This window comes from Gymnodraco acuticeps, unplaced genomic scaffold (assembly GCF_902827175.1).
Source record: "Gymnodraco acuticeps unplaced genomic scaffold, fGymAcu1.1, whole genome shotgun sequence".
NCBI classification, from domain to species: Eukaryota; Metazoa; Chordata; class Actinopteri; order Perciformes; family Bathydraconidae; genus Gymnodraco; species Gymnodraco acuticeps.
The window spans coordinates 1,220,698-1,231,103 of NW_022992085.1; the positions used below are offsets into that span (position 1 = coordinate 1,220,698).

General features: G+C 39.3%; 1 protein-coding gene across 1 annotated transcript; it reads right to left on the minus strand.

The window, feature by feature from the left end:
- Positions 1–1,174: 1,174 nt before the first annotated feature.
- On the minus strand, positions 1,175–10,171 carry tegt (testis enhanced gene transcript (BAX inhibitor 1)). The gene is made up of 10 exons (XM_034202632.1): positions 9,899–10,171; positions 7,390–7,496; positions 7,171–7,279; positions 5,779–5,899; positions 5,636–5,684; positions 4,553–4,650; positions 4,383–4,462; positions 4,176–4,276; positions 3,878–3,953; positions 1,175–2,105 (listed from the first exon to the last, which is right to left on the minus strand). Exons 2-10 carry the CDS (start codon positions 7,443–7,445, stop codon positions 2,082–2,084), a joined length of 714 nt encoding a protein of 237 aa, XP_034058523.1. The 5' UTR covers positions 7,446–7,496; positions 9,899–10,171; the 3' UTR covers positions 1,175–2,081.
- Between the last annotated feature and the right edge of the window lie 235 nt (positions 10,172–10,406).

Genomic DNA, 10,406 nt, shown 5'->3' on the forward strand with positions numbered 1-10,406 from the left:
AGAGATGCAATACACTACAGTAGTTAGTAGGTGGGTTCGAAACCCGAGCCCGCCGACGTTTTCAGGCAATGTCTTCCCCTCTATCTCTCAATGTAACACCCTCTCTGGAATAAAGGCACTCTGGCCCAAAAGAAAATCTTTAACAAATAAAAAGTAGATTACTTTTAACATTATACTCAAAGGGCCAGTAAATATCACCCCGGGGCCGGATTTGGCTCTCGGGCCGCAATAGCCCTGTATTACACAATGAACCCTCCTGTTGTCTTCGGGTCAAATCTGACCGATTTACTACTTTCATCAATCATAACTTTTTTGTTTTACATTCGATTGCTTTAAGGCTTCATGATATCCTTCACAGTAGACATTTGAACATACAATTGCTGATCACCACTTTCATTGAATTCTGGATGATTTATTCAACTTTGTAACACCCATGGTGTTCCCGGTCAAAAATGGCCGCCATAAAGAAAAGGAATTAGTAACCATCCGGATCAGATAAAACACACACACACACACACACACACACACACACACACTCTAGATGTGTTTCCCCCCTTATGTGCCCAATCCCCATGTGAATCACACCTGGCACACACAATACATGTTCAGTGTCTATTCTTTGTATATTTACTGTAGTTTCTCATGTATACAGTAGTCTGATACAATATGTACAGTTTGAAAGGGTGTTAACTGAAATTTGGTGATGAGTGTTTTTTGTGTTAATGTAATAGCAGTTAAAACAGGGTCTGTCAAATTTGACGATATTTTCGATATATGATTTTTCTGATATTTTCAACATAGCCTACCATTACCTTTTTCTGAAAATGTCGATATACTATAATAAAAAAAACTCTAATATAATAAAAAACATCACAGTAGAGTATCTGGACAACACACCATAGTATAAATGTGTTGTAATGTATGTTGTTTTATATCAAAAAGCGAAGAAAAAAATCTGTAGCTTTTCCCTCGCCAACATTTTGGAGCGTCTTTTAGCCTCTTCCCTGACGGCCGAGCATGACATGGTTTGCACAAGTGATTGTTTAGATTGCTCTTGTTCAAACTGAGTCTGCTACAGACCTAATGTGTCTGAATATTTCTTCCACTGCTGTGAACGGCTGCAATATATAAGCAGAGATCATTGGAGTAACCCCGAGTGAAAACAGGCACTTTGTTTCAACGTTCAACACATTTATTTGAGCAAATGTATCAAATTATTAGTTTCAATTTTACATCCATAAAATAAATTCTTCACAGTATACACTTTCAAAAAATCGTTAAGGTTAACATCACATCGTTTGGCAAACTAATTTCTAGACAACAGATATTTAGAGAATTTACAGAGAGGTTTTGAATAACTCGTATCCTCCTATCCAAGATGGAAATATGGACAGATGGCTCCGAAGTCTTCCTCCTCGTCCTCTTCCGCCCGCCAACATCCAGAATCCATAAAAGTGTGTCTGATGAGCCGCTGCAGCTCTTTAAGACTCCGACAGGCTTTCAGGGTTTGTGTCGGTGTTACCGGGCTTCGCCACTCCAATGGTGGTCAGAAACAAAATGTGTGGAAACAAAACCATCACAGGGAGAATTTCTCAAAGGGGGAATCTGTTGTCTAAATCATGGGACAGCATATCTTGTTGTGACACTCCACTAAGAGAACAGAGGAAAACTATAAATAAGCAAATCAACGATGGAAATCACAGAACTTGAAATAAAACAACGATCAGCCTCAGAAGCTCACATGACCCACTACAAAGGAGCCTATCAAGTCTTTAATGTATGGCACTAAATACGTTTCTTCATTAAAAGCTGCTCAGCCAATGGGAGCCTCGCAGGGCAACACTCCCCTCTACAGGCCGAGCAGGGTCACTGTAGCGTTACTCTAATTCTCCATTCACAGCCATAGTGGGGGACTAGCGTTAGTTTACCATTAACTTACATTCAACCCTTGTTGTAAGTTCGAAAGATAAATCAAAGAAATTTCAATAATATAAGACCACATAGGAGTTAATTTAATAAATGAAGACCGAGAGTGAAAAGCACCGCTGCAAATTGTGCCTTTTGACAGTTCGAAGAGTTCTTTACTTCTTCTCCTTCTTCTTCTCCTGCAAGAGACAAATAATCAAGAGTTATACGACTTGCCCGCATCACTCCGAGTTATTAAAGGTTATGAAAACAAAAACACTCTAGAGGTATGAAGCCATACTGATAGATGTGGTTAAACCGTTTGTAATAGGATGCATGTTTAACGTAAAACAAGTAGTTCCAATAGAAATGTTGACAGAGATTCAAAAGCATATCTGAAAAAGATGTTGCCGTTTATTTGGATGCGTTTTACTTCCTCGTCATAAAAACAAACAGGTCATTGTGCTGCAGCGCTGACTGGACCAGATATCTAAAATAACAAAAAAGTATCTGCTACGACCTTCTACCAGAACTAAATGTAACATGTGATGTTTTGTGATTTGGTTGAGCCGACCTTTTCCAAAATAGTTAATCTACATCATTGTTTTTCAATAACATGATTGGAAATGTTATTTTTAACAAATCCTATACAAATAGATTGTAGACCTTCTCTCAATAGTCAAGGAGTAAAGTGTTCATAATCTCAGACATGGATTTGGAGTGATAATGAGAATCTCCAGCAGCAGGTCGAATTACTAGCAATCTGTTCACATGGCATTTTAATAACATACCTCTACTGTGACTTTACATTGCATACTTTGACTTTTTATGATATACCACAACAGAGCGGACCGTCAAAAGGCGAGAGGGTGTGTGCAACAAACTGGGGGGAATACCAATTGAGACGCATATGTAAAATGCGCTGTATTTATGGCCAACGAATGCTCCTTAAACCTGAATATAATAGACGACCAAAAGGCCTAATTGGGAACATCCAAACAGAATATGCCGTTCAAACGACTTGTATCACATCTGAATATTGTCTTATTTCAAATAGTAACGCAATAGTTATTACCATGCACGTTAACACTGTGTCACCACCCTTCACTGCGGCTTGTTGATGAGTTGTCATGTGTTCTTTATTATAAATAACAAACAGCAGAGCTCTATGGCTATACGGAATAAGAAATACCAGAGTTTAAATACACAGATAATGGTTTTAAGTACCATCACTTCATTAGCCGCTTTCACACCCAGTACTTTGCTGCACTTAGTTCCCAGCACTTAGTTCTCCCATGGAACTAAGAGCCGATCGCGTTCACACTGGAATAAGTTCCCTGGGGGAGGATTAGGCAAATGAAGCCGCTGACGTCACTTCTTCTTCTTCTGCTTTGGGTTTACTGGCAGGCCGCAAACCACTTCACGGCGTATACTGCCGCCCAAAGTCCCCGGCCGGAAGTCCCCGGAGTTGGGGACTGGCTTCAGTAGAAGCTGCTGGGAGTCCCAGCAGCTTCTACTGAAGCCTTCCGAGTAAATCGCCAGAACGCCGACACCTCCTCATCTCCACCGCTCCCATGTTTTATTTTGTGTTGCCATAAGTTATTCTCTCTGCGTTGGTGTGCTAATAATGCTAATAATGCTAATGCCAGCAAATACAATGGCGGCTTCAAAAAACTTTTCAGAGTTTTACGGACGTGGATTGCAATCCGCCCAGCCAATCAGAAATTGGAACCTTTTCTCCCCAGGATAGTACCACCTCTCTAGCAGGCACTAAAAAGGGAGGAAAAGTTCTCTGAACGAAGTTCTCTTTTTGGTGTGAACGCAACCAGGAACTATCGGAACTAAACGGGGAAAGTACTCCGGTGTGAAAGCGCCTCTTATAGCTTTGGGTCTCTTCATTGGATTGGTTGACACTCAGAACATGAGCAGACCAGGACCTTACAGAAAGAGAATGAGGAGGCAGACTGGGTACCTTATCGTTCATGGCGAGGATGACCATCAGTTTCCTGAAGATGGTGATGAAGTCCAGGAACAAGTCCACACAGTGCCTACGCAGATACACTTTGTTTTAGAATCAAGAGAAGCTAATGTGGATAACCAGAAAGAAACAACCAAACATTCTATATCTTTGAACAAAAGCAATGAATAAAGTCATTACGCAGCAACTCTGAAAAGGAACGACTTTTCAAAGCACCGATGCAAAGTTGTACGCCTCACTGTGGGAGGGTGTATTTGCATGGTATTTGGTTATCACACAGACAAGTCCTCACCAGATGTAGTCCTTGTCTCCGTTCTCTGCTTTCTCGATGATGAGCTGAGTGTCGAACAGGACGAAGCCGCACATGATGAGCAGCCCGAGGTACATGTGAGCCTGTGGGGAGAGAACGCAACACACACGTGAGATGGTGATTCATACACAGCATGAAACACGTCTGAATGAGCACGTCTTGAGGAATGGTGTGACTTGGTTTATCTACCTTAAAGAGCATCACAGAGCCAAAGAACAGGTTCATCACAGACATCAGGAACAGCAGGGAGAGGCCAGACATCAGAGTGCCTTAGGAGGAGAATAAGATAAGGGAGAATGGGTTTAATAGGCTAAAAAACTGGGGTCATTGAAAGTCATGTTGTAAATGAAAGCATTTACCTCCCAGGAACAGGTAGGTCCTGCGTTTGGCATAGAGAGCGCTCAGAGTGAAGCAAACGAAAATAATGGAGGTTCCCATGAAAGCCGTCATGATGATGCTGAGGAGAAAGAAACCACAACGAAAACTTTAAAAAAACGTTTCATCGGATTTGAACGGAGTCAGAATCAGAATCTCTCTATTAGTCCCACAGTAGGGCGATTATGGCAAAAATCATAATCACGATTATTTTGGTCAATAATTGATATCATGATTATTAAAAACGATTATCGATTTACTTTGAAAACATAACTGTATTGGGGGAAAAAATGTGAACAAAATCTTTTTAACAGTTGATTACCCTGAACTTTAAGAATCATTCAACTGAAAAACAAAAACAAAAGATTATTTAAAAAAAATTATTACATTTTTTTAAATAAAAGAATACTCGTTTTATATCGATTACGTTGTTTTCGTAATCGTTGCAAGCCAAAATCGAGATTCTAATACGATTCATTGCACAGCCCTATCCCACAGAGGGGAAATGTGCGTAGTTACAGCAGGACAAAGAGCCACAGACAGCTTAATGTTACATATGTTAAAAAGTACTAAGTTATGATATAATACAAAATATAATACAAAATAAAAAGTTACATAATTTACAAAAAACACACATCCTGTAACAGTTCTACGGATTTAGCAGGTATATATATTACAGTTATTAACGGCATCTATATATTGCACATCTAGCACATAGGTGGTTGGTATTTAACAGCAAGGGGTGATATAGTCTGTGTTGTGGTGTGTGTGTGTGTGTGTGTGTGTGTGTGTGTGTGTGTGTGTGTGTGTGTGGGTGGGTGTGTGTGTGTGTGTGTGTGTGTGTGGGGGGGTCTACTAGGGGCTGTGCTGGTTGTATAGTATGACCGCTGCAGGAAGGAAAGACCTGCGGTATCTCTCCGTGAGACCGCGGGGGGGAGTCACAGAAAAGATGGCTATCAATCGTCACACAATACTAGACTTAGTGGTGTTTAGTTTGTATAATGTTAAACTGTTACTCAGCCAGCTGTGGGCTGCAGGTATTAAACATTGAGCAACTTCTCACAAACCTTGGATTGACAGCGATGACAAAGTCCAGAGTGGGACCAAGGCCAACACCTGCAGAGGGAGAGGAAGACAAACACTGCTTTTAGACTCTTACCGGACAGTAAATTCAGCTGTGAGACCATTTCACCTAAAATCAGTACTTTACCTGTGAGGAAGGCAAATCCAGCGAGGATGGCCAGTCTCTTCTTCTCCGTCTCAGAGTTGTGAGGCGTCATGGCGAGCCAGAACATCATGCCCAGGGAGCCGAGCACGGACAGCAGACCTCCCTGAGGACAAGGGCGAGGTGGTGAGATAAGCTACACATTAACACTCAAGGCTTCTTCTCTGAAGTCAAATTCATTATGACTGAAGCAACAGAATAACCATTAGTTGCAAATATTATAGAAAAAGGACTTTCAAACGAATAAAGTTCTGTCTTTTTCGACATCTAATAGCGTCCGATGTTATACACTTAACACATGTTTAAAATGGTTAAATAGTTGTTTTTAAATGGGAAACTTATCTTGATACAATTGGTGGTGTGACCTTGTTTTCTCAAGCACTAAACACTTTAACTGTTCTGTTCCTTCACCATAACATGTTAAGACGCACGGGAGAAAAAGCTCTAGAAATGTCGGACACAAATTAGAGCAGCCATTATATTTTCCAAAAACGATGATCCTTTTTGCTATATGCTTTCACGTTGAGGCCATGAGATAATTTATCCATTATTAAAAACCTTTACTCCCAAAATAACAACGGAGTATATGCAGGGATCCTGAAGTCAGATGTAAAACCTTTTAAGACCTTTTTTAAGACCCTTTCCACACATTTTAAGATTTATATACTTATTGAAAACAAGCTACAAAATGTAATACCTTGGAAAATGCCGTTTAATACTTTTAATAGCCTTAACTTTCGCTAAATTGATTTATCAACTTGTAATACTTTGTAAGACCCCGCGGACACCGTGTAACAACGGGGAAATGCGGTTAGCAAAAACAAATGCAGTCTGTTCAGTTTAGTTTCTATTTCGTCTGCAGGAACATGATTGTTGTTGCATGAAACATGGATAGAGGCGAGAGTAGTGTTTCCAATGCTCACTGAGAACTTCACAAAAGACATTGATTTAAGAATCATTCCAAGTGTTAAAAACCTTACACTAAAAATATTACACTTCCTTTACTAAGATAAAACATGTACCCTTCAGGTAAGAAGAGCTGCTATATTTCACAGCAAATGCCTCGAGTCAATGTGTGCAGCTATTGTTTAAAACCTCTAACAAGTTAAATAAACATGGAAAGAGTAACTGGGTCACCTTCATTAAACCAAAACTGGATTAGGCTGGACTCAAATTAAACATTTACCAAGTTCCTATAATTTGCTAATGAGAAAACGGACTGTTTCAACCCCATGGGTAACTAAACATTTGCACAGATAGGGTTCGATGAGGTAGGATAAAGAATCATTATCTGTGTTTTGCTTAAGAGCTCTATTTGCAGTGATATACAGGAAGGACCTGCACAATGTCGACTCTGTTGCATCTTGTGAGAATCACCTGAAAGAGGCGTGTGACGACATGGACGTAGGAGCCAGCCGCAGCCACAAACATACACAATGCCAGGCTGGAGTACACATTCTTCAAGTGCACCTGGGTGGAGTGAGATCTGCAATGGAGAGAAAAAGATAACGGTCAACAATGATGGGCGGCAGACTATTGAGTTATAGTTGAAATAAAAACAAGACTGAGATAGCGATCTACGGCATATTTACGCACATTTGGGAGAACTTGAAGAGGGAGTCAAAGTTGATATTGCGGTCGAACACGTTCATGATGGCGCCAGTGATCGAGATCTGAAGTGATTCTTGAATGGACAAAGTCTCCTATGAAAAGAAATGGTAATGATTAGTCTTTCTCTCCACTTTCACGGTCAGAATCAAAAGTATTTTACAACTACTGAAGCACTCAAATAAAGCAAACCGACAGGCATTTATTAATGTGTGTACATGGCTGTATATCAGTTAGTACGACATATTTCCGCGTCGACGCGTCGCTACACACACGTGGGTCACCCAAAGCAACAAGCAGTTCGCAATCGCACTTCAAACACAATGGAGACTGAAACGGCTACCACCTCCTCCTCACAGGATTGCGCACGAAGCCCCCAAACGAAAACATCTCGCCCTAGGTCTTCAAAAGCATGGGAATATTTTAAAGTTAGTCCAAAACGCAAAGATATTTATATATTTATATCTCACTGAGACTGCTGCATAGCCTAGCAGAAGCAGCAGCTAGCTGTGGTGGCTACCATTAGCAGCTAGCATTTGCTCTCCGATTTTTACATAAAATGGAATTATGGATTATAAATTCAATCATTTTTGTATACATATACGTTAAAAACCTATGGATTAACCGATTCAGCCGCGTTTTTTCTCATTTTAATGCCATTGAACACGTCTTTTGATCAGATTACGGTGGTGAAACGATCTCCCTAGAAGCTCTGTGAAGGTACGTGTTGTGATGACTGTATTTGCTTCCCCTGTCGCGAGTCCGGATCACTCAGTGATGATACTATATACCTACATAATCTGTGGAGTCTCAGCTTTAATCGGATATATTGTATGTGCAGCTACGATAAGTAATAAGGGTACTTTTATCTTGAGTTCTGTGCCAATGTCCGTTAGCATTTTTCGCTCAGGGGTCATTTAGATGCTTCTTATGAGACTTGTTTTGTTTTGGTAAACATGGTTTGTATCGTCAGTTAGCTGAGATTATTTCCGTTAATCTGGTATAACACATTAATAGGTTCTTAAATATTAAGATCCCCTGAGACACAGTATCGTGAAAAAAAATTTCTTTACATTACGTTTTTTTTACATTACGTTTTTTATGAATTGAACAACAGAAAAATAATCGTTAGATTAGTCGACTAATCGATCAAATAATCGCCCGATTAATCGTTTTCAAAATAATCGTTTCCCCCCAGCACTAATATCAGTAACTATCAAATGAGTGCATGTGCACGTATGAACTCATAGCAACGATTGGACATAACAGTACATCCCAAATGTATATTTATAAATAGACGTTGTAATTGTACAAAACGTTGGCAATACTGTATGTCATTATGGTCATGCCAATAAAGCTATTTGAATTGAATGTCAATTGTTTTGAATTAATAAACCCAATGTTTACGCGTTTCACTTTAAATAAATAAAAAATCTGACTACTAAAGTGTGTTTTCATGTTATCTAAATGTCAAAGTTGTATTGGTAATAACTTGACCAAAGAATGTCCACTTTGAAGACATTTTGGTTCAATCTTAACCATTGTTGTGGCATATTTTCTCATCATACTTCATATAGTATTAGGTTACAGATGTGTTAAACTAAGTAACATTAGCAGAGGTGGAAGAAGTACTCAGATCGTGTACTTAAGTGAAAGTAGAAATACCAGTGTAGAAATACTCTGTTACAAGTAAAAGTCCTGCATTCAAAATGTTACACACCTAAAAAATTAGCATCAAAATATACTTAAAGTACCAAAAATAAAAGTACAAATTAGCCAATTTCAGAATAATATATATATAAAATATAGTTAACGATGCAATAAAGTGTTTATCAAAGCTGGTAAATGTGTTGACTAAATGTAGTGGAGTAAAAGTACACTATTTACCTCTGAATTCTAGGGGTAGAAGTACAACGTAGCAAAACATTGAAATACTCAAGTGAAGTACAAGTCCCTCAACATTGTACTGAAGTACATTACTTGAGTAAATCTACTTAGTTACTTTACACCAAATGTTAGTCTAAATACTGCTTCCACACGATATGATACACACGCATGTCGCAGATCAATGTGCGATAGTTAAAGTTAGATGACGGATTGCACCATTAAATTGCACAACAGGTTAAAATGCTAGCGCTGAGTGCTTATCATGCTAAGTAGCTTTTAATGCTATCAATTCATGTTGAACAATTCAGACGTTAGCTGGCAACACAATCAAAAGCCATCGTGTTGTCAATAAATAAATGTGTTGTTGTGAGCAGGGATTAGTTATCCAACAACAGCTGAACTATGTGTTTGACGCAGGAGACTATCATATTAACGGCTAGCGTTTCTGGCGAGCTAAGCGTTCAGTTAAATACCAAGCTAGCTTAAGTGGCTAACATAACTCGACGTGTCGTTCATTCTTCAGCACATAACGATGTTAATGTTACAGCTGACATTAATACGATACACCGATAAAACAAACCCAGAAAGCTACCAAAAAGATAGCGCTTACCTTTGCTCTGCTACAAGATAACAACTGTTTGGCAGCCTTTCTTCTTCCTGTTCACTTTTATTTTTTTACCCCAACAAAACATTAGCCGTTACGTGTCAGTTGCCTGCGTGATGTCACTATGGAAACGCCCCGAAATCTGTAGTCCTTTTATGTACAAATGTCACCACGTAGCTACTGGACGTACTAATTAAGAAGTCTATTTTTATATTTACTGATCGTTTAAACACATGTGTTGTTACCTATGGTTGTTACTCGTTACAGAGAGAAAAAACATGTATATTAAAGAGTACTTCCTGGTGTGTCACTGAGAAAAGTCCCCGGTACACCTAAAATGGCCGACTCGTAAATTCAACCGCACCATCCCAAACTGGAGAAAAACAAGGATTGTTATGTATTTTATATCGTTAACGTACGTAGTTTGGCTCCACCATAATATGTATTAATTGTTTTTGAAAGAAGGAGCTTCCTTAACTATGAAGTACTAAATAAAAGGAAGGCTGATGCAACC

What these genes read in the sequence shown, in the direction of transcription:
- tegt (XM_034202632.1), bottom strand. Translation starts at nt 7,445, where the DNA reads ATGAACGTGTTCGACCGCAATATCAACTTTGACTCCCTCTTCAAGTTC. An exon ending in GACCTACCTGTTCCTGGGAG is followed by an intron (nt 4,463 to 4,552) that starts GTAAATGCTTTC and finishes TCTCCTCCTAAG; the next exon opens with GCACTCTGATGTCTGGCCTC. An exon ending in GCTCTGTGATGCTCTTTAAG is followed by an intron (nt 4,277 to 4,382) that starts GTAGATAAACCA and finishes CTCTCCCCACAG; the next exon opens with GCTCACATGTACCTCGGGCT.